This window comes from Rasamsonia byssochlamydoides (genome assembly GCF_041956645.1).
Source record: "Rasamsonia byssochlamydoides strain NRRL 3658 unplaced genomic scaffold VTN77scaffold_9, whole genome shotgun sequence".
Classification (NCBI taxonomy): domain Eukaryota; kingdom Fungi; phylum Ascomycota; class Eurotiomycetes; order Eurotiales; family Trichocomaceae; genus Rasamsonia; species Rasamsonia byssochlamydoides.
Genome location: NW_027192392.1, coordinates 190,873 through 212,086, shown reverse-complemented (window position 1 = coordinate 212,086; position 21,214 = coordinate 190,873). Strand labels below are relative to the sequence as shown.

Below are 21,214 nucleotides of genomic sequence, written 5' to 3'. Positions count from 1 at the left end.
AACCAACCCCTTTTGTAGAGAGAGAGAGAGAGAGAGATGTTTTGTGAAGCACTCGCGCACGCGGGTGTTCGTTCGTGGCGAACGATGGGGCAAATTACTTGGTGAGTGAGTAATAATTGGCTTGGATTGGAGTATCATAGCATAGCATAGCATACTCTATAGCATAGTATATATAGAATTATGTATAGTCCGTACTGTATGCCCTTCCTTATATTATACCTAGGTATACAATACAAGGATAGCACCGCCTGTATGTACATATGTACTCCGTACGGAGGAGGACTATATGACTGGCGAGTTGAGTCTCAGCGTGGCCTAACTGCACTAACTACTATAGGAGCCGATCTGGAACTGTAGTAAATAAATAAATAAATAAATAGAAGGAATTCTCTCTACTCTACCCAGTACATATTATATTACAAATTACCTGCATAGACAGTACAGTACATACATCCTTAGATCAAGATCAATTGATCAGTTGGTTGGTTGGTTTGCTGGCTGATGAGATGACTTCATCTCACACTCACTCACTCACACACACTTTTCTGTCTGTCTGTTCAAACACATTGATTCAATTCAGTCAAACAAAAACAGGATATATCCTTATTTATTCGCTCAAATTCAAAAATCACATAGAAAAGAAAAGAGAGAGGAAGAAAAGAAAGCAAAAGGAAAAGGAAAATATTACAGAGGTGTAGTGTACGCAGACATGAAACGAAACGAAATGAAACGAAACAAAACGAATGTATCCATCCCCTATGCTTGCACATATGACACATGGTCGTTGTGTAAAAGATGATATGATATGCATGTGGTGGTGATTTACTACAGATCATCGTCCTCTTCTACTTTCGCTGTTGCGGCGGTGGCGTTCTTCCCTCCCGACATGGATGACATTTCGTATTCCTCGCGGTATGGGCGATTGCCAGAGGCAGCAGCAGACATGGCGATGGCTTGTCGGCCTGCGTCGGAGGACTCGAGAAACTCGCGCAGACGCCGCTTGCCTTCCTCCATCGCCTGGCGCGATAGCGCGTCGAGCATTCGCAGGATGGGACCCCACAGGTTGAGCTGGTAGATTATATACGCGCAGACGGCGCAGACGAACAGAAGCAGAAAGTAGGCTGGGTTGCGGAGGACTGTAGCAAGATCAGTATGCAAGCTCAAACTCGTTTCAGAGGGATGCAACCTACCAGCCCAGATCTCGTTCCAGCCCAGTGCTAGGAGCAGCCCGTAGAAATACAGCGGCACCTGCGTCATCCCTCCTATCGCGCTGCGCTTCGCCTCCACATACACCCCGTCGGCCGCCTTCTTGAATCGCACTGTCAGATCCTGCTGCTTCGCGTCGCTCAGCATCGTCATCTCCTCCTCCAAGCTCTTGCCCTCATCCTCATCCACTCCCCCGATCGGAGTCAGGTCCTCTTCATCCGCCGGCGTGGCTGAACTCGGCGTGTGTCCAATCCACCGGTCAAGCGGCGGAGGAGCGTTCGTCTCCGCGAGGCGGAATCGGGACAAGAGCGGGATGAGGGCGAGAGTAGACTCGCGCGCACGCATGTAGATGCCTTCAATGTCATCCGTCGGCCGCCAGATCCGCGGCACACCTGCATCGTCGTAGCGGAATTTGTCCTCGAAGTTCTCTCGCAGCTTCAGCAGCAGGTTCCCTTCCATCATCTCCTCTTCAATCTTCGCCCGGAGCACCCCCCACGACTTCCTCCGGAGCCGCCACAGACCGACGTCCACCTCGTCCACGCTGGCATCAAAGCTGCTAGCCCGGTCGGTAAACCTCCGCTCGGCGTCAAGAACCGTCTCGACGAAGATGTTCCAGATCCGGTCCCAGAGGCGCGTCTCCAATGGCTTCTTCCCCGTCTCGGGCGCCCCGGAGCCTCCTCGACCAGAGCCAAGGGCATTGAACTCCAATCCAACCGACTCAGCAAGACGCGACCGCACCCACCGTTCCACTCTCGTCGCAAGCCGCCGCATCTCGTCCTTCCTGAGTTGCGCGCTAACCTCGCCCAAGTCTTTCTGGTACAGAGCCAGTTCCTGCTCGTAGTTGCTCCAGGGGGCGCCTTCCACCACCACGGCGCGAGCTTCCTCTTCAAACTTTTCGATCGCGGTTTTGGTCTCCTGGCTGACAATCTCCGCGAAATCGTAGCTGGAACCCCTCTTTTGGCCGACCTTGACAGCCCCCGTAACCGCTTCGCTGAACTCTTTGACTCCTAACTTGTGTGCCGCGCTCAACTGGCCTTGGAAGAGGGCCTTCAGCCGCGTGTCAATCTTGTTTTCGAGGTCAGCCCGCTTCCGCTCGTAGACACCTTTGTGGTATCGGCTGGCTTCCGTCTCGAAACTCTTGATGGTCTTCATGCGCGCAGACCGCATCGCGGGACCCAACCCGCCCAGCAGTTGCGGTTCTCCGGAACGAGCGCTTTCTGCCTGTTTCTCCTCAAAGGGCGTGATCGCCTCGTCGAATCCCACAAGGACCTCCCGGAGGATTTCGTCGCAACGGAACTGCGCAAGCAATTCCTGCTGGGTCGGCAGATCCAGGTCCTTATTGTTGACAATCTGATCCCAAATGCCCTCCGCATAATGCGCGAAACCGTCGGCCGGGATCCGTCGGTGGTATTCTGGCAAAAAGACGCCGTTGTCGGCAGCGTCCGAATCCTTCGTTCCCTCACGGAACCGTGTCCCCAACTTTTTAACTTCGGCAGCAAATTGCTCCGGCTGGTAGCCTTTGTGAGGTAGTCCGTAGAACGCAAAGTCAAAGTAGTCGTGAATTGTAGAGGTCTCCAATCCTGGAGGTTTCGATAGCGAGGCCCAGATGCGCGACAGGTCTTCGAGCAGGGTGTTTTGAAGGTTCTGGAGCGGTGTGGTGCCGATGAAGTCACGGATTACGAAGAAAAGGAGGGAACGATGGGTGGTGCTGCTCCTGTCAGTATATCGATCGACACCACGTCGGCGAGTGCGTACCTCTTGTCTTTCAGGAATAGCTGCAGATTGACCTCGAATACGGTCTTCAGCAAGCCCATGTTGGCCCCCTGGTACAGACCGACCTGGTGCTCCCAAATGTTGACGATCAACACCTCACTCGTCGCCAGCGCAAAGAGAGCGCTCTTGCGCTCAAAGTCCTGGTCCTCGCCCCGTTCGCGACCGTCGGTGCCCTCGACGTCCATCACGAGTATGTTGTCGGCCATGCGTGCGGTCGTATCCGCCGTGCCCTGGCTCTCCAGCTTGTTCTTCGACAGCCAGATGCCCTTGGTGGTCTGCCGCCTCTCCAGGTCGGACATGACGCTGAACTGGGTGCCGAACAGGTGGTTGAGCAGGGTCGATTTGCCGGTGGACTGGGAGCCAAAGACGGAGATGAGGTGGTAGTTGAAGCCGGCATTGGTGACGCCTTCCAGGGAGAGGTACTTGGAGAGGTTGGGACTGTAGCAGTTCGTTTCAGATCAGCATTGGAGAGCTGCGCAAGTTGAGAGTAATAGGGACACTGACTTGAATTTTTTATCCTCGTCGATGACTTGCACACCATGCTCGTAGGCCGCAGGGTCGCTGTGGGCGCCGATGGACGCGAAATGGCCGTTGGTGGCAGTTGAACTGCTCACCGCAGGGGGTTCATCAGCCATGACGAAGAGAGGATCGCTATCGCCTGCTCAGAGGGGGGAAATAAACGGTAAGTGTGCGCCAGGTCAGTCAAGTAGAAATAAATCTAGAGAGCGGTGACCGGTTGCTGTTCGGAGGCGACATGCAAGGAGCGAAGGAGCAGCAGCAACAACAACAACAACAAAATTCTACTGTGGAACTGTCATCCAGAAACCACAGCAACTGCGCACGACCGGAACCTGGAAGGTAGGGAGTGTTGTATACAGCCTGGTCGGGTTGCCGTGGAAGACAAGCAGCCCAGAAGCAGTTGTCTGGAGAGTCGGGACAATCTCCACCGGGCCAGCGGCCGTCTGGGGTTCCGTCATGCTGCGCCCGCCAACAGAAATTGTATCTTGGATGTATCCACCACGTTCCTCTCGGCGCTCTCACCACCAAAAGATACTTCTCTGGTACCTCAGAGTGACCTGTGACCTCTATCCTGACGTACTTGATCTGGAGAAGTCAGACGATCAACACTGCCCAGATGACTTCATATCAGTCAACCTAGTCCTTACACTTGATTTTCTGTATAACCGCTAAAGAAAGAAATGAAGTCACAAGATCATGGATAGGTCGTATCCAAATTAATGACCCTGCTACCAGCCAAGTCGTAAGTAAGGGCGTAAACTATATTTCTAAATGCAGGTCATATTGGCGTTCTGAGAGCTTGCGATCTAGCTATTGCAAAGCCTGCAGCTACTTGCGACAAGGTGATATGTAGAAATCTACTGAATATAACGGGTTTTGGCTTATAAAAAGCCTATGTTTCTGTTCCTCCTTCATCTTTCTTATTCTTTTCAATAGAGCAGTCGTTAGCCTTGCAATATGATCCCCCGCTAGTCTTCGACAGCACAAATGCATCGGGTTACCAGAAGGGTGTCAGTCAGGCAGTCTGGATCTCTGTCGTGACGACATCGTCGCGTTGACTTGTTTAACCTAGGTAGAAGGATCAGGATATCGAGGTAGACAACCTGTGATTCCGAATCAAGGGCTGCCCGAATAGTTAGATGTAGCTCACCAGGACGAGTCGACGACTAGGCAAAGCACTCAACAACAGTGTCATGAATTGATTTTTATTTGCAAGAGAGAGAAAATAGAGGAGAAATGGCATTCATAGGGATATCCAGTCAATCAAGTTGCTCTTGCTCGCCAGCAGAAACACGAACACAGTCAAATCGCGAGGTGGAAGTCTATATACAAGTGTATATATAGCATGAGAACAACAAAACCGTATACACATACGCCAACTGCCGCTATACCCGTAGGAGAAAGAGATGTAATGGAACAGAACAGAATATAGTACAGAAAGGTACAGAAAGGTATCCGGGAGATGACTGTGAAAGAAAGCCAGAGATACCGCGACTCAAGACGAGTCCTGATCACTGCGTGATACCAGCACCGCCATCCTCCGTCCAATTCAAATTCCACCCCTGATCCAGATCCAGATCCAAATTCAGATTGGGCCAGAGTCCAATATTCTGATCATTCAAAAAGCCCTGGAACATGCTCTGGTCCATTCCCGCATTGGGGAACGCAACCATGTTCTCTAGCTGGATGCGCGACTCGTCCGCGAAGGGAGGCGTCCAGGTGGTGGTCTGCTCCGAGGCCATCGCGCTGTTTCCGCTGCTGGGCTCGCGGTTCGATGCGTGGTCTCCCGGATTCGATTGCGGCGGGGTATACAGCTGAGATGGACTGGCTTGGTCTGAGGACCGTAACGAGGAGGCGTGGCCTGCGAGATGACTTCCACGACTGCGGCTCAGGAGAGTGGACAATTTCTTTCCCGCAGACACAGTGATGACCCCAAAGTACGGCACGGTGATCTTGCACGACATGTCGTTGAGATTCGGCGATATCATATCGGGAGAACACTTGCAATTGCTGATTGAGTCCAGTACATGGACGGACTGGGCGGCAACTGTACCAGCGGTCTCCTGTGCCGCTTTGCGAAGGACCTCGGTCGTCTCGTTGACAAGCGCCCAGTCCCTGTCGTCTTGTGCCTGACTGTGACCGGGTGCGTCTTCCGAGTATCCGAGCAAGTGGATGATCAGGAGCATGGCCACTGTGAAGGCTTGAAAGTCAATGACTCGACAGATGTACGGATTGATCCCAGACCATGATCGAAGAGCGTTGTACGCAACGAGCGTGCTCCGGGACGATTCGATCGCCGCTTCATGACTATACCGATACCGGCGGTCCCCCGTGGATTTCAGCATAAACGGCAGATGCAGCAGCGCGCGGACAAAATGGTGAAAGAACTGGATCATCAAGCGGTCATTACGCTCCTCGGGGTTGGATTGATCACCGGCATCAGGTTCCCAGAAATGACTTGGCATTGCCAGTGCATGGGTCTCCAGATCCTGCTCCATCTTCAACGTCGCGGCGAGAGACATGTTCGAAGGATCTTCCTGGTTGCGGTCAATCATCTGGCCCATAACCAGGGCCAGTCGCAGTGCGTAGGTCTCCAATGTCGGCTTCTCCTTCTGCAGCCGCATTTCCACCTGCGGTTTGAAGGCTGTGTCCGAGACCGCATAGGGCAGCCCAAGAATGAGACTCAGGAACCGATCGTTGATGACAAGAGAGGTCCAGATTCGGATACGGCGATTAAAAAGAGTATCAGTAGGATGGGGCGGCTTGGCCGTCGATAGAGGCAGCCCGGTGAGTTGAGCAAATTCAATCGCCCGGCGGTTCATGAGCCAGGCCTTCCGTGGTCGCCCCATATGCAGGTACCACTTGGAGAGCAGCATCGTGGACTCGATGCCAGGAAGCGTGCTGGCCAAGTCGTCGTCATAGATGATCAGTCGGTCGATCTCGGCGATGCAACGATCCGTGTATTCTTTGGGATCGAACGGAACCTGTAGGGATGCGTAATCAAAATCCGATGGAAGCTGTTCAAGACTCATCAAAAGACAGAGGAGGAATTTTGCAACTTCTCCAGGAGCGGTAGGCACTTCGCACATGGCACCGTCCTTCTCTGTAAGAGATTCCCGGCATCCGTCGCAGACTTCGGGGAACATGTAAAGCCATACCGCCCACCACTTTGCAGCCGCGTTGCGGATCTTGAGGATATCAGCGCAAGGTGGTATGAGGGCCACGAGCTGAGCCCGCGCGGCGATCGCCTTGGGCGGGAGATCTTTGGTTGCAGCTGCGTCGTGCAAGCTGTTTGATGTCCCTTCTGTGCGGGTAACGACCTGATTATTAAACAGCTGCAAGACTGGAGCGTTTTCAACGTGCTCATCTGGAGAGGGCAGAGCTGCATCGGCTGGTTTTGGAATGGTGTTGGACGAGCAAATAGTTGCATTATTGACTGCTATGAAGTCAGTAAGTATACCTCAACTTTGCCAGGCAAGATCCTGCATCGTCTAGACTGCTTGTAGCTTCAACTGTCGAGCAGCAGGCTACCAACATACCTTTCTCAGTTTCGTCTCTGGTAGTCCCCTGCGCTGGTGAGGAGCTCCCCGGACTCATCTGATCCATTCTCTTCAAGATGTCCCTGACTACATTCTCTAATTGCGTCACCCTCTCCCGTAGGCTATAGGGTTGATCTCCGGGGAGGACTCCAGAGACATTGGGGGCCAAGGTTCCATATTCCTGGTCAATGCACATGGAACCTCTGGAATGGCACTCATTACACACATTGGGACGACCGGGATCGAATGTACAGCGGATCTTCCGCCGACGACCTATCAAGGTTGATTAATATGTAAAAAAAAAAGAAAGGCCTGGTTGAAGTTCGTCTCGGACGGATTATTCTTCATGAAGCGACAAGAGTCCAATGACGTAACATAAGAGAAACGAATATGCAATACAACTAGTAAAGTGTTGACCAATCGAAGGGAATGAAATATGTCTGATATGTTTAGAAATTTATCAAAGGCAGGCTCACATTCAGTACAGCTCTTCGTTCCCTTCCGCATCTTCTTGCGCGGTGGACCTGGCAGGTCCAGGAAGTTTGCCGATGCCGATGCCGACGCCATTATGGCTGCTGCTGCCAGTCATCAACGCGGAGATCGATAAGATGCAAGCTTGATTGATGGATACTTTTCGTCCGTGGGAGTCCGGACAACGGTTGATGGTATACTTCGGACGAAAAAAGTAATTGGCAGATCTCTGGAAATTCTGGGCCATAAAACGAGCGTATTAGATAATTGACAAGAAAAATATTCTTAACAGCATCATTTCATCTCTCTCACCCTTGTTAAGTTAAAGAGGTCCTATTTCGCGGTCTGCAAGCGGACAGGCGTAACGCGGCGATAAGATTTGAAATCCAGCGCAGGCAGCAACGTTGTCGTGTGTATCCTCCTAACTGAAAGAAGGATGCCAATTTGCGAACCTTTCCCGATTGAGTTCCCCAGTCAGTAAATGGATAATAATACCGACAATACAATCGTAGAATCGTAACTATCCAACCTTCTGGACGGATGATAGATAGCGGACGAAGACGGCGGACGAAGGCGATTATAAAAGAGGAAACGCGGTTCGGCGGAGCTGATCCAAACGTAAATTCCACCAGAAGTTATCAATCAATCGGAGATATACTTTCTCCCGAATAGTATCTCCGGAGGAAATTTAAAAAAAAAAAAGAAAGTTGTTAAAGTGAGTTGATGATGGAATGATTCCTGGAACTGATCCAGCCCGGACGAAAACGGACGAAATATCCTTCCGGTCGAACACGGAGATTTTTTCTCGGGCTCTGATTGGCCTTTGCGTGTTGTGTCTTATTAATCAAATCATCTTAGTAATCCAATCTTCTGGGACCGAACTTCTCACTTCCAAGGGATTCCTTTTTTTTTTGTCTTTCTCTCTTTTGGAGAGATTGAGTATGTAACTAGGTAGAGATTTTGCTTATGATGTGTCAGTCATGTGTAATAATATGCAGAGTCAATCGTAATTATTTAATTGATCTGTAGTCTCCTGGTCATTGCCCCAAGGATTTCCTGAAACGGAAGGACTAGTATCATACCCAGGCACCTGAATACATGTATTATTAATAAAGCCAGAATCTGCCTACCTATGAACCTTAGTCAAGAAATAAATAGATTTAATTTAGCTTACAGAACTCAGCCTTACATTCGACCTAAAAAAAAAGTTAAATTTGAGTGGATCTTATCAGAGAAAAATGTTCCGCCGGAATTTCGTCCGCTCGACTGATTACTGGAACGGGTTCCCGACTACCTAAATTACTGGGATAGGTTCAGGCGTCCTATCATAGACGTACTGCACGAGAATAGTACATACTCACCATGAGTCAAACTCAGCCCTCTGAAACGTAGAGATATTCTCGTTCGTTCGGTATCTTGCTTTGCCATTGGATTATCATCCAGCATGGCCGTAATGTAATTGTGTGGCTCCATGTCTACCATTTCTACAGTAATGGAGCGGACCCATCTGCACATCTTCGGAGTTAATAACGTTATTCCCCATCGACCCTAACTAACATTATTGCAGGATGATTGTTTGTCTCCATAAGCGTAAGCACAGCTCCTGCTCCGTCAGCTACGGTGGGGGTTGGGTTCCCAAGTTTGTCAGACAAGATATCGTATCGATTCGAACCTTGTGGATCTGCTGAGCAAGCAAGTCTGATTCTGCAAGATGAAAAACGTATATAGAAGCAGGGAGCGTCCTCTTTGCCGAGTTGGCAATCGTTAGCTATCAGAGTCTGGTCTGTTGCTTCTAAGTACAGTACCTCTTAGGGTCCTTTCATTCTTGCAGATTGCAATCAATATGACGTCCCTTTCGAACGACGACTCTGGTCCTCCCAGGGATTGTTCCCTGTCAGGCCATACCGTTCTTGAAAAGGACCCCGTCGATACCCCAAAGGCCATCAGTCACCCCTCAAGTGTCAAAGATGAAAAGGTCGATGACAACACCGAAGTCTCACCAGAAAGCAACAATGGCGACAAGACGGAAGAAGAGTACCCGGGACTCTTCTCCCTCATCTTCATCATCGTTGCTCTCATCCTCTCCATTTTCCTGGTCTCGCTGGACATGACCATCGTCGCAACGGCCATTCCCCAGATCACGGATGAGTTCAAATCCTTGGATCAGGTTGGCTGGTACGGTTCGGCGTTCTTCCTGACCGTGGCTTCCTTCCAGTCTACCTGGGGCAAGGGGTATAAATATTTCCCGCTGAAGATCACGTTCTTGCTCGCCATCTTTATCTTCGAGATGGGGTCTTTGATCTGTGGCGTCGCGCAGAACAGCACGACGTTGATCGTCGGGAGAGCGATTGCAGGGGCCGGTGCCGCCGGAATCGCCAGCGGCGTGTATATTATCATTGCCTTCTCAGCACCGCCTCGGCAGCGCCCTGCGTATACCGGCATTCTGGGTGCAACCTATGCCTTTGCCAGCGTTGTCGGTCCTTTGCTTGGTGGAGTCTTCACCAGCCATGTCTCTTGGCGTTGGTGGTATGTACCTGCAAGACGCCTGATTGTCCAACATTCAGCCATGCTAACGGTTATTTTGATTCAGTTTTTATATCAACCTCCCAATTGGAGGCTTGTCTGCTGCAATCATCTTCTTTTTCTTCACCGCCCCTCCGGCCGCAAAACCAGCCGCTGCCAGCCTAAAGGAGAAAATCCTGCAGATGGACCTTCTCGGGACGTTCACCATCATGGCTGCCGTGGTCTGCTACCTGCTCGCGCTGCAGTGGGGTGGCGCCACCAAATCATGGAGAAACTCCGACGTGATCGGGACGCTCATCGGATTCGGCCTCTTGCTCATTCTGTTCGTTTTCATCGAGTGGTATATGGGCGAGCGGGCGCTGATTCCATATCGGATCCTCAAGGACCGGAATGTCCTCGTGTCGAGTCTCTATGTTTTCTTCGTGGTTGGGCCCATGTTTGTCCTGATCTACTACCTGCCCATCTACTTCCAGTCGATCAAGAGCGTTTCGGCAGCCGAATCAGGCATTCGCAATATCCCATTGATCCTGTCCGTCAGTGTCCTGACCATCATCTCTGGTGGACTGATCACGACGTTCGGCCAATTCGGCTATCTGATGATCCTCGCGGCCGTGATCGAAACGATCGGATCGGGTCTGATCTATATGTTCGACATCGACACCTCGGCCGGCAAGTGGATTGGATACCAGATCGTGGCGGGCGTCGGGATTGGCCTGGGATGCCAGATCCCAATCATCGTAAACCAGGCCATCGTGCCACCTTCAGATCTTGCCAGTGCCTCGGCCATCACCCTCTTCCTTCAGACCATCGGCGGTGCCTTCTGGGTGTCGGCTGCCGAAGCTGCTTTCACGAACAAGCTGGCCCAGAAAGTCCCCCAGACGGCTCCGGGGGTCAACCCGGGCTTGGTCCTTGCAACCGGTGCGACGGATTTGCGCAATGTCTTCACAGCAGAACAGCTCCCAGGTGTGCTGGAAGCTTATATGGACGGGCTGAGAGTGACGTTCCTGTTGTCTATTGTTCTGGGAGGCGTCACTGTGCTTGTCTCGCTGTTTCCGAAATGGGTCAGCTTGAAAGGAAAGGTAACGGCGGGTGCTGTCTGAGAAAGAAACCCAATCCATTCACGAGTCAGATTATGATAGTGTATGACACCAGTTCTTTTCGAATTTCTTGGAGATTGTTGCATCGTATAGAGTTTGGCATGTCATTAGAATGAGCGGTGGGACGAGTTACAATAGAGGTATATGTATTCGGGCGGGCAACGTCAGTATATCTGCAGATTAACTCTCTGTTTAATATTCAATCATGACAGAATAGCAAGGATAGAAACGAATCTCAACTCCTTAGACAGGTTGTGCGAATCGCATCTTCCGCAATGTTGATCAGAACCGTTTAACAATTCAAATCTTCAGGCTCAGCAGGATCTAGATCTCACATTTCTCGATGTCATTATGAGCATGACATTCGCAGACCTTTGTTGTAGTGATGATGAAGTCCTTCGAGTACCTGTACAGTTGTACGGAGTACTCCGCATGGAGTAGATGGTTAGTTGGTAGTCCTGCGGGAGACGGATCCATCGATCCATGATCTCCGCTGCCATCAACAATCCTAATCAGGTTAGACGCGTTCACAGAGTCACGGAGAATGCGGATGGACTCTCGTGTTCTCCACCATTTAGTTCTTATGATTAGCTTCAACCCAAGCATAAGGGTTCTTTGCATGTCGTAAGCTGCACTGTAGCCTGATCCTAATGCTCAAGAAGACCCAATGTAACTATATGGCTCAGTTAGTAGATGCTACCTACAATGTATGTATATGTTCTATGAGAGTCATAATATAAAAGGGACATAAATTTCCAAGCAAAAGCAGAAATTTAATTAACTCGTAAAATCATTCATTTTTATTCATACCAATTCAATCGCTCAAAAAAAGCACCACGAGAACCAAAAACAGAAACAGAAACGAAACAGGAAAATGGCAGTGACAGAACTCGCCCTCCTCCGCCTCCGATCCAGCAGCAGCAAGCCTCTCTCCCCCTCCTCCTCATCATCCCTCGTCACCAATCTCCTCAAAGCAAAAGAAGCGCAAGAGTCCTACTCCCACCACGCCGTCCATTTCTTCTCACAGATAGAGGACCCGTCGTACCTGTATCTCCTGGGCGGATGGGACTCGGTCGCAACGCATCTGGACGACTGGATCCCGTCGGCGACGAATCAGGGATTGCTGGAGCTGCTGAAGGAGGAGATTGAGGTGTTGTGGATGTTCCACGTCGAAATAGACCCGCAGCAGGGAAACAACAGTGATTCGAAGAAGATGATACTCGATGAGACGGTCACTGTTGCACGGTACTTCGTCAAGAAGGGGGGAAAGGAGGCCTTCCAGGAGGCCTTCGACGCTGTGAGTCGGCATCATTTGGCTGACTCTTCTGCGAACCCGCGGCCGTTTCTTCGGGGTGGGTGGAGGATTGATAAGGACAAGGAAAAGAATGGTGATGAGGAGGAGAAAGAAGAGTTCGTGCTGTTCACGGGCTGGGACGATGTTGCGGATCATATGGGCTTTGCGGAATCGGAGGAAGACTTCATGAAAGAGGAGTTGCCTAATAATCTGAGAGATTTGTCGGATGCCGTGGAGGTGAAGCATGCTGTCAAGTTGACACTATAAATCAGTTTCCCCTGTAAGCATAGGGGCAGGGAATAAACGGGACCCTGAGGATGTCAATTTGAGGTCCAGCAGATTTTGGGGAAAAAAAAAATTCGAATATGACGACTTCAATCAATGAAATTCAATTCATCAAGAAAATACAAACTTTTTCCGAGTTAATCGCTGAGCTAGAACCATACTATGGATAGACCAGCAAGAACAGGATAATAACGCTCAAGTATTCCTCCTTCGTACGTGCTCAATGTACAGTACAGATCATATCCAAACTGAGTGAAATCACAAATATAGAGTCTGCGGGAAAAGAAAAAAGAAACTGGGGCAAAAGATATCTTCAGGGGGATGGATTATCAAGATATCGATCTATCAAACATGCCAGGTCATGTTCGTCAATGACGGCTCCGAAACTGTTCAAGTCAGTCAGAAGTCAAATAAATGCCATACAAAGTGAACCGGTCGCTCATAAGATCGTGTTGTGTCTGGGAGGAAGAAAGCTCACCCATAACATTCAACCTTCTCAGCGACCGCCGCCCGCAACGCTTGCAGTCCATCCGGAGTCAGCTTGGCGAAGCCATGATGGGTCTTGATGAGATTCCACGCCTGCACCGGCGTGAGCTCCCCGTTCAGGTCCAGTGCAAGAGACAGCTGGAGGAGCCGGTCGAGTTCCACCGCGGGAATATCCCACGAGCGCTCAGCATCCAGGTTCGGCGCATAGGTGAGCAACGCGGCCTGCACGGTGAGAGCGTGGCCGTGTGCCTCACCGGCAAGGATAGGATGGTATGTGTGTTCTAAGCATGGTTGTTCGAGCCTGTAGAGCCGTTGGTCAGTCAGTCGTCAAAGTCAGCAAGGAGCAAGGGTTTCCCAGCCGTACGATAGGACAAAATCAATTCCTGTTTGCGTGCTGTCCAAACTATACGGATGGGACCGGTTCTCGGGACTCTGAGGCGACAGCGTCGCAGAACTCGTTCCCTGCGAGGAGACCGAAACCGGAACGAGGTGCGATGCTAATTCCTCTGAACCTTGTCGTGACGCGATATCTTGCTGCTGAGTGATAAACCCGGGAGAAAGGGAGGAATACGAAGCCATCCGGACACGCAGATGTCGCTGTGACCCCGGCGAGCCAACCATTGATACCTCCGCCATGCCACCTGTCTGGTGTGATGGCCCAGGTATGGGTACATTATACGCGAGCATGATATCCTTCAGGATTTTATTCTCGAGACTGGCCTCTTCAAACTCCTGCCGGAGGGTCGCCTCATCACGGAGCTGGAGAAGCTGACACTCGAGCGATTTGATGTAGTTCTCCTTTCGTTCGCGGTGATTTCTAGGCCGTGTCAGAAAATAGAGCAGAAGTTCGAATTGAGGGGAAAGAAAATCGACATCTTGGATGGAATCTCCAGAGATTTAAATATCATACCGCTGAGCTCGCCTGACCTGTTCTCGCCTTCTGGCATGAGCCGCCCTTGCTGCTTCGGACTCATTGTTCTCAGTCTCAGGACCTTGGAGATTGTTTCAGTAAGGACTGAGCTGAGATTAAGCGCGTGGCCACGCATGCATGCAAACAGATCTGAACATCCCCACCGTCTCGATGAGGATCATGAGAGGCATTCCTCGATTGATTCCAAATACTAAGAAGAAGCAACGCGACATAGCCAAAGCCAAACAAACGGGTGGATGTGAGAAAGGCAGACATGAATTGGAATCGAAACATTGATCGATCCTATTTCGGTAAAGACGCAGGACTAACAGGGGGGATTCGTGATAGGCCGGGTCCATGTACAGGATGACAAATTACTGTACATACGTACATGTACATGCAGACAACATACAATTTGCGATGCGATGCGATGCACGGAAAGCAGGTGGGGGTGGTTCAATTTGTTATGTTCTTTCTGTTAGGGTTTGTTTCCACACGCACCTCGCGACGTCTTCTTCGTCGGACGGTTCAAGACTGCTGCCAAGGTGCTTCCAGAGAAGAACTTGAACCCAATAGGCGATGTCTGTTTCTGCGACATGTTTGGCCGGTTTCGAGGTTGATATTAAGTGATCGCGATCGATTAGCAGCAGCAACGACTCGACGGGAAATTCACCGATGCAGGTGGCGTGTGTTGGTCGCTGGGTTGGGAGACAGCGAGGCAAACGAACGGCTATGATTCCAAATCATGGGACGCCAATGCCTCCGCAGCATGGTCGACACGGCTTCATTGGTCAACCAACCATAACTACATGTAATTAAAAAGGGAAATATCTGCAGGACTTTGCTACTACTTTGTCTTTGAACAGATTTAGTACGGAAGTAGCCTCTAAGTTAGATTCCAGCCCCCATGAGATCTAATACTGGCTAAGTATGTATGTACATACATACAGTACATCATCCCCACCATCATCCCCACAGTGGATACTTACAGAATATGCGAGCAAAGATATCAAGAAACTGATGCAGGAGAAAGGATGTGGGAAAGAAGCATGGGACCATCAAATCTAATCCTTCTGGCATATCTTTCACTCAATCTCAAGCATGATAGGGGCCGTCTGAGGCTTCTCCACAACGGCTCAGTTCTCGTGTTCCAACAGAACCACCTGTTCTAAGGAGACGAATACAGTCTCGATATATAGCAGGCGCAGAAAGAAATAATAAATTCACGAATCACAATATTGTCATGCAGCGCTGGCAGACCTTGGAGTGACCACAATATGATGCAGAGCAAGAGATCGTAATTTCCTTTCATTTTTCGTAATTAATCGTATCCAAGACATAGATGAAGTGGAGAGTGGGGAGGACAACTACAGGGACTTATACATCTGGAATAAAGAAACTGACTGGTACATATACATCATTCAAAAAGAAAAACTCCTCCTTGGTGCACCGTCCCGATGTATCCCATTTTTTTTCCCTCTCCGATTCAATGTTAGATATCAGCGCTGTGCTAGAATGTGCGAACAAAAAAGGAGCATAGTGATCGTACAGAGTAGCTCGTCATCTAACTAACTAACGCCGTCGAGGATAATCGGCCTCTTACTCGAGAATGCGAGTGATGATACCAGTGGCCACAGTGCGGCCACCCTCACGGATGTTGAAGCGCTGGCCAGCTTCGACAGCGACCGGGCGGTGAATCTGCATGACCATTTCGACGTTGTCGCCGGGCATCACCCGTTTGTCAGTCGAACCATCGGGGAAGGTGAGATCGGCAGCCTCATCTGAAGAGATGTTAGTCAATGACATATTGGTAATTCCACAACCAAACTTACCTGCAGTGCGGATGAACACCTGAGGACGGTAGTGGGCACCGAATCCGGTACGGCGCCCACCCTCAGCCTCGGTGAGAACGTACATGGAGACCAGGAATTTGTCGTGAGCCTTGGCAGCTCCAGGCGCAGCCACGACCATTCCACGACGGATATCTTCACGCTTGATACCTCGCAGAAGAAGGCCGGAGTTGTCACCTGCACGGGACTCATCGCAAGACTTCTTGAAGGTCTCAATGTCCGTCACCTTGGTCTTGATGGGTTCCTTCTGACCACCGACGATTTCAACATCCGAGTCCTTCTTCAAAACACCCCGCTCAACGCGACCAGAGGCAACAGTACCACGTCCAGAGATCGAGAACACCTCCTCGATGGGCATCAGGAAGGGCTTTTCAAGGTCTCTCTCGGGGGTAGGGATCCAGGTATCCACGGCATCAAGGAGCTCATCGATCTTCTTCTCACCAATCTCGGGCTCACGGCCTTCGAGAGCGCAAAGGGCGGAGCCAAAGATAATAGGAGTCTCTTCACCCTCAAATCCATAGCTGTTGAGGAGTTCGCGCATCTCCAACTCGACCAGCTCCAACATCTCCTTGTCCTGCACGGCATCGACCTTGTTGACGAAGACGACAATCTTCTGCACTCCAACCTGACGAGCAAGCAGCAGGTGCTCACGTGTCTGGGGCCTAAGGTCCCGTCAGCTCTGTGTGACTGGTGTTCTGAGAAGTGGGAAAATTCCGTACATCTGACCGTCAGAGGCAGCAACGACGACAACGGCACCATCCATGCTGGCAGCACCAGTGATCATGTTCTTGATATAGTCGGCGTGACCGGGACAGTCGACGTGGGCGTAGTGCCGTTTTTCGGTCTGGTACTCGATGTGGGCGGTCGAGATGGTGATACCACGTTTCCGCTCCTCAGGAGCCTTGTCAATAGAACCATAATCGAGGAAAGTGGCAAGGCCCTTTTCCGACTGGCGCTTGGTGATCGCAGCAGTCAACGTGGTCTAGCAGATTGTGGTCAGATAATGAAGAATGATGTGAGGGGCCAACAGTGCATACCTTTCCGTGGTCGACGTGACCAATTGTGCCTTGGAAGAACGAGTCAGCAAGAAGATTAAGACATTTGAAACCCCAGGATATAACATACCGATATTGACGTGAGGCTTCGTCCGTTCGAATACGGCGTAGCCACGGGCAGCCAGTCTGGGGTTGCTGCTGAAGACATGGTGCACAGGATTGACAGCACGCGGGCGGAGCAGCGATGCTCTGCTGCTCCGCAAGAAGAGGTTCATTGATCTGGAAATGCTCGACATCCTGGCTGCCCTTCAATCAATGGACGTGAAATGAACGAAGAAGGAAGAGAACGAATGGTGAATTGGAAGGATGTTTACCGCGACTACCTGGCATCCGAAGTCGAAAGTTCTCTGGCCATGGCCCAAATTTTTTAGGACAGCGGGCTTAGTCATCAGGGCGGAGAGCCAGCCAATAGATGGCCGTCATTTGCGGAGTCGTCCAGCAAGCATAGGAGAGTTGCCAACAATGCCAACCCATGGATCGGATGTCTACGAGCACGAAAATTCTCGCAGGCTCGCAGCCTTAGCTGATGTACAGTAATAACTAATAATATATGCAAGTCCTGGAATAGTTGCCCAGGAATCCAGGATCTAAAGCGACACTAGGATTTGTGCCTCTCAAGCCGACAAATTCCACCCGACATCAATGCAAGCGCCTCACTATGCAGATACCTAGGTAGATATAATAATACATACGAGTACATACATTTCAATGCTCCGGTCTTCCGGATTTATGGCATATCCAGATGCTCCTTTCCCGTTTGTGGTTCAACCGTTCAAGTTCCCTTCTTCTTAACAACAATCAAAACGTGTTTGCCAGGTTGCCCTTCCATTGGCTTGACCTGCACCGCATTTGCCTCCTCAATTGTATCCATCACACTGTCCATGAGGTGGTTTACTTCGTCTGCCGTAGGAGCCCGCTTTCCCTTTTTTCGGGTCAATATAATTTCCACTTTCCGGCCTTTGTCGAGGAATGACACCAGTTGCTTGAGACGGTGCGACAGGTCATGCTGATCGATGGCCCAATTCAATTCGAGCTGTTTCGTCGACGTCTTGGCCGCATGCGCAGCTTTTGCTTTTGCCCTTTCGTGCTCACGCAGCATCTTTTTGCTAAGAATTTTGCACACCGGTGGCCGATCATCAGTGCCTGGTGCCACTTGCACGAGGGTATATTCATTGCGCTGCAAGGAGCGCAAGACATCGTTAGTGCGCACAGGCGTGTCAAGGCTGCCATTTTCGTTCACAAGCTGTATTATCTCGGACTCAATAGCCTCATTCTGAATGATTCCTGTTTTAGCCTGAGCGGTTGAGGCAGCAGTTTGCGCTGCTGTACGGTGTCCGGAATAATGGATAAATCTAGACCGTAGCTCCCTCTGAATGAATTGGCATCTTTGAAAAGATAGTCGCTGGATTTGCGGTGTGTGGAGGAAAGCGTGGCGGAGGGCTTGTGCTGTCGACACGAGGCCGTGGAGATGCTTCATGCTTGAGAGGCCAGTTCTGGAGGTGCTGGCGACGGGGTAGACTCAGATGTAAACAACCTTGACAGCAGCCAGTCGTGTCCAGCACCTAGCATATGTCAGGGAGGATTGGAAATGGACAGAGAGAACAGCGCAATCTTGACTGAATTGACTGCAGTTGTGGCTCGTGACTGATCTCCGCGCCGAATGCGGTTCAGCTTCCTGCAAGCGGGAGTAACCGCCACAGCGATCCTCCTGCGCCACAGCTGGGACAGCTAAGATTGTCTGTCATTTGCCAGCCCCTTGCCATTCCCGACCAAACACGGGGAATTAAACCATTTTCATCCTCCTTGGGGATCTTCTGTCCTTCTCCAGGCTAATCGCTCTCTTGAGCCGGATCGTCACTGCCGGAGATTCAATGCTGGCCCCTGGACTTCACCATCGTTGAATTTCCACTGCGTCTGGGCCTGCAGTGGCGAACACTCTTTGTGACCGGCTGTCCTGTCTGCTCGCATGTCAACCGGAATTGACAGCCGACAGAACCTTGGTATCGGGAATCATTCGAACTCCTCTTCAAATCCACGGAGACGGCGTGCTTCTCTCTCTTCCAAAACCGCCACGGATTCCGTTGAGAACCCCAGCAGAGACTCCGAAAGCAAGAACACGTCGTCGAGCCGTCGCAATTCCGCCATGATGGCGCAGAGTCAGAGATCGCGAATTTTCAAGACGGGTGCCATCGTCACTGCGGTGTTGCTGTTTCTCGTCTACTTGTCATCCTCGAGACCGTCTGGACTCCCGGGGATTGTTAAGGGTAAGTTGTTCTCCATTGAGGCGGAGACAGAATACCTCTGAACAAGATCTATTTAGAGCAACCACCTAGCGGTCCCTCTTCGGTGACTACGAAGTGCACCAAGCCTCATGATCCGTCCAAGCCTCTGATCCAATACGCGTTGATGATTGATGCCGGGAGCACGGGATCTCGGATTCATGTCTATCGATTCAACAACTGCGGCCCCACTCCAGAACTCGAGCATGAGGAGTTCCAGATGACTGAGAAGAAGAAGGGTGGATCGGGACTCAGCTCCTACAAGGAAGATCCTGAAGGCGCTGCAAAGAGTCTGGACCCGCTGATGGAGGTGGCCATGAGGACCGTCCCTGATGAATATAAATCCTGCTCACCTATTGCCGTGAAAGCGACCGCCGGTCTGAGAATGCTTGGTCCGGAGATGAGTGAAAAGATATTAGAGGCAGTGAGGCACCGTTTGGAAACCGTCTACCCCTTCCCCGTCGTCTCAAGGGAGAAAGGTGGTGTCGAGATCATGGACGGCAAGGACGAGGGCGTCTATGCATGGATCACGACCAACTATCTTCTTGGTAAAATTGGAGGACCTGACGAGACGCCTACTGCTGCGGTCTTCGACTTGGGTGGTGGTTCCACTCAGATTGTCTTCCAGCCGACTTTCAACAGCAAATCCGGCGGGATGCCCGAGAAGCTGGCTGAAGGAGACCACAAATATTCGCTCGAATTCGGTGGACGTCATTTCGAGCTGTACCAGCACTCTCACCTCGGCTACGGTCTTATGGCGGCGCGTGAGGCCGTTCACAAGACTGTCGTGGAAGCCAAGCTGGCCTTGAGTCCGAAGGATTTGTCCTGGGTCAACCAGCCGATCCCGAACCCATGCATCGGGCCTGGCATGGAGCGCCAGGTGAACCTGACCTTCGACAAGGATCACCCTCTCGGCCCGGAGGTCTCCGTGACGATGGTGGGCCCCAAGGAATTGTCCGCTGCGGCACAGTGCCGCGGCCTGACCGAGAAGATCCTGCATAAGGATGCTGAGTGCAAGCTGGCGCCGTGCTCTTTCAACGGGGTCCACCAACCGTCTCTGGAGAAGACCTTTGCCAAGGAAGACGTGTACATCTTTTCCTACTTCTATGATCGGACCAAACCGCTCGGGATGCCTGATTCGTTCACTTTGGAAGAGTTGCACCAACTGACCCAGAACGTCTGTGCGGGTGAAGACAGCTGGGGCGTTTTTGAGGGCATCGAGGGTGCTCTGGAAGCACTGCGTGACCGCCCGGAGTGGTGCTTGGATTTGAACTTCATGCTGGGGCTGCTGCACACGGGCTATGAGATGCCTCTGTCTCGAGAGGTGAAGATTGCAAAGAAGATTAAGGGCAATGAGCTTGGCTGGTGCCTGGGGGCGAGGTATGTATCCAACAACCCTGTTTTTCTCTTCGCATCGATATGGTAGACTAACTGACATATTTTCAGCTTGCCTCTCCTAGAGAAAAACTCAGGCTGGACCTGCCGCGTCAAGGAAGTTTCGTAATTCGCGACTTGGGAGAATAATGAGTACTTTGTGTAAAATCTGGAAATATAGTCTCTCCAGGCATTGTTTGTATTGTATTTTTTTCTTCCCCTTTTTTTGTTGTATAGATCTTTTTTTTCTTCCGCCACGTAGTCTTTTTTCATATATATCGTGGTGTCTTGGATTTTTTCCCCCCATCACATGTGGGTTTACGAGAGGAAAGTTATCTATGATAGGTATCTTCCAATTCTAGATGAGCCGAAGTCCAGTCCGGTTCGGTTAAGTGAGCGCTCAGAGGTTCAGACGTTATCTATCAGTCGAGGTCAACCTCTGAGTAGAATAAAGGAGGTTACAAGTGTTTCCAGCATCGTGAATAGTGAGTGGCGTTGCTCTACTCAAGCTTTTTTTTCTTCTTTTTTGCGGTAATGTGTACGACGGCGTTTC

General features: G+C 50.8%; 9 protein-coding genes across 9 annotated transcripts; 4 read left to right on the top strand and 5 right to left on the bottom strand.

The window, feature by feature from the left end:
- Nucleotides 1-825: 825 nt before the first annotated feature.
- Nucleotides 826-3,614, bottom strand: VTN77DRAFT_9510 (uncharacterized protein; the record flags this gene model as incomplete). Its single annotated transcript, XM_069426127.1, has 4 exons — nucleotides 826-1,136; nucleotides 1,191-2,914; nucleotides 2,962-3,417; nucleotides 3,484-3,614. The coding sequence occupies 4 exons, from the start codon at nucleotides 3,612-3,614 to the stop codon at nucleotides 826-828; spliced, it is 2,622 nt and encodes an 873-aa protein (XP_069280633.1).
- Nucleotides 3,615-3,733: 119 nt separating this feature from the next.
- On the top strand, nucleotides 3,734-4,061 carry VTN77DRAFT_9509 (uncharacterized protein; the record flags this gene model as incomplete). The annotated part of the gene is made up of 2 exons (XM_069426125.1): nucleotides 3,734-3,837; nucleotides 3,893-4,061. 2 exons carry the CDS (start codon nucleotides 3,734-3,736, stop codon nucleotides 4,059-4,061), a joined length of 273 nt encoding a protein of 90 aa, XP_069280632.1.
- Nucleotides 4,062-5,009: 948 nt separating this feature from the next.
- VTN77DRAFT_9508 (uncharacterized protein) lies at nucleotides 5,010-7,604 on the bottom strand (the record flags this gene model as incomplete). Its single annotated transcript, XM_069426124.1, has 3 exons — nucleotides 5,010-6,934; nucleotides 7,038-7,310; nucleotides 7,514-7,604. 3 exons carry the CDS (start codon nucleotides 7,602-7,604, stop codon nucleotides 5,010-5,012), a joined length of 2,289 nt encoding a protein of 762 aa, XP_069280631.1.
- Nucleotides 7,605-9,351: 1,747 nt separating this feature from the next.
- On the top strand, nucleotides 9,352-11,244 carry VTN77DRAFT_9507 (uncharacterized protein; the record flags this gene model as incomplete). Its single annotated transcript, XM_069426123.1, has 1 exon — nucleotides 9,352-11,244. The coding sequence occupies one exon, from the start codon at nucleotides 9,352-9,354 to the stop codon at nucleotides 11,242-11,244; it is 1,893 nt and encodes a 630-aa protein (XP_069280630.1).
- A 758-nt stretch (nucleotides 11,245-12,002) lies between these two features.
- Nucleotides 12,003-12,689, top strand: VTN77DRAFT_9506 (uncharacterized protein; the record flags this gene model as incomplete). The annotated part of the gene is made up of 1 exon (XM_069426122.1): nucleotides 12,003-12,689. The coding sequence occupies one exon, from the start codon at nucleotides 12,003-12,005 to the stop codon at nucleotides 12,687-12,689; it is 687 nt and encodes a 228-aa protein (XP_069280629.1).
- Nucleotides 12,690-13,020: 331 nt separating this feature from the next.
- On the bottom strand, nucleotides 13,021-14,701 carry VTN77DRAFT_9505 (uncharacterized protein; the record flags this gene model as incomplete). Its single annotated transcript, XM_069426121.1, has 5 exons — nucleotides 13,021-13,093; nucleotides 13,186-13,494; nucleotides 13,558-14,010; nucleotides 14,104-14,185; nucleotides 14,605-14,701. 5 exons carry the CDS (start codon nucleotides 14,699-14,701, stop codon nucleotides 13,021-13,023), a joined length of 1,014 nt encoding a protein of 337 aa, XP_069280628.1.
- Nucleotides 14,702-15,702: 1,001 nt separating this feature from the next.
- Nucleotides 15,703-17,244, bottom strand: VTN77DRAFT_9504 (uncharacterized protein; the record flags this gene model as incomplete). The annotated part of the gene is made up of 5 exons (XM_069426120.1): nucleotides 15,703-15,884; nucleotides 15,936-16,615; nucleotides 16,673-16,935; nucleotides 16,991-17,019; nucleotides 17,079-17,244. The coding sequence occupies 5 exons, from the start codon at nucleotides 17,242-17,244 to the stop codon at nucleotides 15,703-15,705; spliced, it is 1,320 nt and encodes a 439-aa protein (XP_069280627.1).
- Nucleotides 17,245-17,780: 536 nt separating this feature from the next.
- On the bottom strand, nucleotides 17,781-18,485 carry VTN77DRAFT_9503 (uncharacterized protein; the record flags this gene model as incomplete). Its single annotated transcript, XM_069426119.1, has 1 exon — nucleotides 17,781-18,485. One exon carries the CDS (start codon nucleotides 18,483-18,485, stop codon nucleotides 17,781-17,783), a length of 705 nt encoding a protein of 234 aa, XP_069280626.1.
- Nucleotides 18,486-18,974: 489 nt separating this feature from the next.
- Nucleotides 18,975-20,791, top strand: VTN77DRAFT_9502 (uncharacterized protein; the record flags this gene model as incomplete). The annotated part of the gene is made up of 3 exons (XM_069426118.1): nucleotides 18,975-19,272; nucleotides 19,329-20,667; nucleotides 20,734-20,791. 3 exons carry the CDS (start codon nucleotides 18,975-18,977, stop codon nucleotides 20,789-20,791), a joined length of 1,695 nt encoding a protein of 564 aa, XP_069280625.1.
- Nucleotides 20,792-21,214: the final 423 nt, after the last annotated feature.